This window comes from Momordica charantia (genome assembly GCF_013281855.1).
Source record: "Momordica charantia cultivar OHB3-1 chromosome 1 unlocalized genomic scaffold, Mcharantia_2.0 BLBB01000001.1, whole genome shotgun sequence".
Taxonomy (NCBI): Eukaryota; Viridiplantae; Streptophyta; class Magnoliopsida; order Cucurbitales; family Cucurbitaceae; genus Momordica; species Momordica charantia.
This window is the reverse complement of record NW_028275157.1, coordinates 16,994,230-16,998,568: the sequence shown is the minus strand read 5'-3', so window position 1 is coordinate 16,998,568 and position 4,339 is coordinate 16,994,230. Positions and strand designations below refer to the sequence as shown.

General features: G+C 39.3%; 1 protein-coding gene across 1 annotated transcript; it reads left to right on the top strand.

Annotated features, from left to right (window-relative positions):
* The first annotated feature begins 2,589 nt into the window (after nt 1-2,589).
* Nucleotides 2,590-4,093, top strand: LOC111005376 (U-box domain-containing protein 27). The gene has a single exon (XM_022276852.2). The coding sequence runs from the start codon at nt 2,673-2,675 to the stop codon at nt 3,924-3,926; it is 1,254 nt and encodes a 417-aa protein (XP_022132544.2). The 5' UTR covers nt 2,590-2,672; the 3' UTR covers nt 3,927-4,093.
* The last annotated feature ends 246 nt before the right edge of the window (nt 4,094-4,339 follow it).

The following is a 4,339-nucleotide window of genomic DNA, read 5'->3' as shown; positions in this document are numbered from 1 at the left end:
CTATTCCCCTCTTACCCTTTTGTTTGGGTGACGAGAAAAAAACAGTGGAAAGGAGACAACTTTTCTTCTCTCTTTTTCTTTTCCTCTCGTGAGTGAGAAAATTTGAAGGAAAATTTACAAAGTGTTCCCTTGGAGGAAGAGAGTTATGCTTTACCTATAAGGATGAAGATGCTTTCGGTGCCATCATTCTTGTGTTTACCTTCAAACTTGTAATGATTCCTCACACACATAATAATATCATCCCTCCAAACACATCTTTTCATTCCTCTCTCTCTCCCTCTGCTTTTTGTTTTTGTGATTTTTTGTCATTTCACACGCCCAAAGAGAGATCATGATGAATTTGGTGTTTGAATGTGTTTTATAATAATGGTTTCTTATGAGTGATTTTTGGGATATGTTTTCTTTTGCTAAGATTAAAGAAGCCCAAGAGAATTGGCGTACGGAAGGTCGGTTGAGTGTATTAGTATATGTACCTACGAAATGCTCTCTGATTTCTAGGATTTATTCGTCGAGTTAGAATAGAACGCTGGAATGGGTGGAGTTAAGTAGAGAAAGTAGTCAATAGCTATAACTTCTTTTTTATTTGATAGAAGGGGAATATGATTGCTTTATTTGCACGTTAGATGGATTATATCGCACCTAGATGTGGAGTATAGTATTAACACACGTGCTTAAAGATATATATGTACATATCCCTCAGAGAGTTGGTGAAGAATGATTTTCAATGGTTGATGGCTTACTAAAGATAAAGGATAAACCTGTTCAAATATGTTGACTACCTCCAGTACTCTATGTTCTAGGGTTTGGGAGCCAGGCAAGAATTACGCTGAGCTCATTAGCTTTTTTGAGATGTTCTACCCTTTTCTATGGTGCAAGTTTGCTCTTAACATGGAGTGATTCTTCTTAGAATGAGCTCATGTCTCTTGGTGGACCTTCGAACTTATCATCACCTCTCATTAACGGAGAGCACATTCTTACTCTTTCGTAGGGTGCTCTTTTTTAGAATATTGAGCTTGTGCATTCCTTTATAAGTCTACTTTTTTTCCCTCAAATATGTGTTCTTATGTTATTTCCTCATGGATGAGCTCGTGCTTTTATAAATCCTATCACACTAGTTCATAGTCATAATCTATGATTTTATTAACTCTTCTTTAGCTCACTACACTTTTGACCCTTTTTTTCAAATAAACTCACGTATTTATAAAAATCCCTTAAATTTGTACTTACATCTATAAATCTGTATTTTTACTCGGTTATAAAAATTATCCGATTACAAATTAAAATTCTAATGATCACATATACTTCATCATTATTAAAAGTAAATATTTTCATGTCGCAATCGAGAATAAAAGAAATATATATACACACATATAGAAAGAGGTGAAAACTCATATTATTCTTTTGAATGCGAGAACATACAAATGGGTGGAGAGAGAAAATTTGCTCAAAGAGGTGAGTTATAATATAATTCTTACCCACTTCATTATATTTATTTATTTCTTCATATTCCTCCAATAATTAATTAGGTTCTAGAAACCAACCTCTCCCACCCAACCATCTACCAATGCCCTATCAATAATAAATAAATAAAAATCTACCCCTACCCAATCTAACAAAAGTAGTAAAATCATCCAAGTCATTGAATCCAAACAGAAAGTCTTTGGTAATTTTCCTCTTTCTTTTTTTTTTTTTTTAATTTTCAGTGCTTTTGTAATATTGAAATTAAATACGAGGAAAAAGAAAAAGGAAACAAATATGGTTGAAATTGAATACATTCATTGAATTGAACTGTCCGAATACCGAGACAGCATTTTATTTTTTAAAAAAGAAAAAGAACTTTGGTCAAAACTCCATTCTTTTATTTCTTTTTTTTTTTCTATACACATTGGCTTAAAGCAAATAAAGACAAGTTTGTGAATAAACAATAAATATAGAATACTCTCCTACTCCCTTCTATACAAAACTCAAGTATTTCTTTTTTTCTTTTCCTAATAATAAAGTTAACAAATAATTTTTTATTTTTAATTTTATTTTTTAATGAGAGGTTGGAGAAGAGGGAGACAGAAGTAGGAGAGGCCCCTCTTTCTCCTCGTTTCAACGAATATTTTAATAGATTAAACTTTTTTATTAAAAAATAAAAAAGAGAGAGAGAAATTGAAAATTGATTTAATTTAAACGCCGTGGGATTAAAGTAAAGAAAAAGCGAAGGGGAAAATGAGGTCAGCGGACCGACCAACGGAACCTTACGGTGGTCCCCGCCGTATACAATCGGGCAGAAAAACCTCCTCGTTGCTGGGTGGTCCCCACGCCACGTGTAACGCCTCCTTCTCGAATCTGGTCCGTTGAATTGGACGGCTCTGATTCCACCATGGAAACGTGGCCACAAACCCAAAATTGAATCACAACTCCCTCATTGACCATTGACCAAACCCCCCCTCCCCGCTCGAATATTTCCCTTTTCTTTTTCTTTTTTTTTTCTTTTTTAATTTTAAAAGTTAGAAGCTGACGTCACCGTAGCTTTGACTCTTTCTCTCTCTTCCTTTAAACCCATCCCACCTCTGTTCTGCGCCTGCGATTCCGAGTTCTTTCTTTCTTCTCTCTCTCTCTCTCGTTCCGACGATTTTTCTTTCAGATTCTTTCTCCGGCAGCGGCGGTGGTGGCGGTGACGGAAGATGGTGAGGGATGACTTGTGTATTACAATCCCGAGCGATTTCCGATGTCCGATCTCGTTGGATGTGATGAAATCCCCTGTAAGTCTCTGCACCGGAGTCACCTACGATCGTTCCAGTATCCAGCGATGGCTCGACAATGGAAACAACACTTGCCCCGCCACGATGCAGGTCCTCCACACCAAGGAGTTCGTCCCCAATCACAATCTCCACCGTCTCATTCAGATATGGTCCGACTCGCTCCTCCACCGAGTCCACTCGCCCGAATCCTCTCCTGTTTCTGCCTCCCTCCTATCCTCTGATCAAATTCTGGAGTTCGTTAAGCGTATGGAGGCCGATCAAACTCGCGCCGCCTGCTCCGATTCGCTGCCGCGGCTGGTCTCTTTCGCCGCGGAATCGGAGGCCAATCGGAAGTTTCTCTGCAGAATTGACGGTCTCGTGCCGGTTCTGGTGGATCTTCTTGGCAATGTCGATGGCGGAAATTGCGAGGATGTTGTTGTGGTTGAGCAGACGACGAGGCTGTTGCATTTGATTCGTAATGAAATTCAGGATAAGGAGCGGTTGATGGAGTTGATGCTGAAGAGCGATCGGAACTGTGTGTCGTCTCTGCTTCTGGTTCTGCAGAAAGGAAAAGTGGAATTGAAAATTTGTTCGGCTAATCTTTTGGAGCATATCGCCATCAACGCCGAGGCGAAGATCTTAATAGCTGAAAAAGATGGATTGATACAAGAATTACTGAAATTAATCAACACTGAAAACGATTCAACCATAGTGGAATCGGTTCTGTCATGCCTAATCTCGATTTCAATGCCGAAACGAATCAAAATTAAAATAGTAAATCTCGGAGTGATCAAACTAGTGACGAAGCTGCTGTGGGAGCCGAACCCGGTTTCGATGACGGAGAAAGTTCTGAAGGTGCTGGAAACGGCATCGACGGTGAGGGAAGGGCGGACGGAGATCTGTGAGGACTCGGCGTGCGTGGCGGCGATAGTGCAGAAGGTTCTGAAGGTGTCGAACACGGCGACAGAGCACGCGGTGACGACGCTGTGGAGCGTGTGCTATCTGTTCAGGGACGAGAAGGCGGCGGAGGCGCTGACGAAGGCGAACGGATTGACGAAGATATTGCTGCTAATGCAGAGCAATTGCTCGGCGGCGGTGCGGCAGATGGCGAGAGATTTGCTGAAGATTTTCCGGATCAATTCGAAATCGTGCCTCTCAAGTTACGATACCAAAACGACGCATATCATGCCATGTTAAACGCCGATGCTTTCTTCTTCTTCTTCTTCTTCTTCTTCTTCCATTCCTTACATTTGGATTTCTCTCTATAACTTATTGTGGAGATCTTGGGAGAACTTTTCCCTTTCCTGTTCTGTAAATCAAAGAAATTTTGTCAGTGAATACAAACAAAATTATTCCATTTTCAACTTCAATTTCTTACATTTTAGTGTGAGTGAATTTCATCGGATTCAGTTCGATTTTCAGGTTCCGCCTTTTTTTTTCTTTCTTTAACAACCAATTCTAGCCGGTTTAATTTTATTTTACTTATTAAAACTGGAATTTATTTATTTCTTTTCCTCCTCATAATTTCAAGCTAAGAAGATGAAAAAGTCTACTGTCAATTTTTTTTAATACAACATGATTGGAACAGAGGTTTGAACTCTTGACCTTCT

What these genes read in the sequence shown, in the direction of transcription:
- LOC111005376 (XM_022276852.2), top strand. Translation starts at nt 2,673, where the DNA reads ATGGTGAGGGATGACTTGTGTATTACAATCCCGAGCGATTTCCGATGT.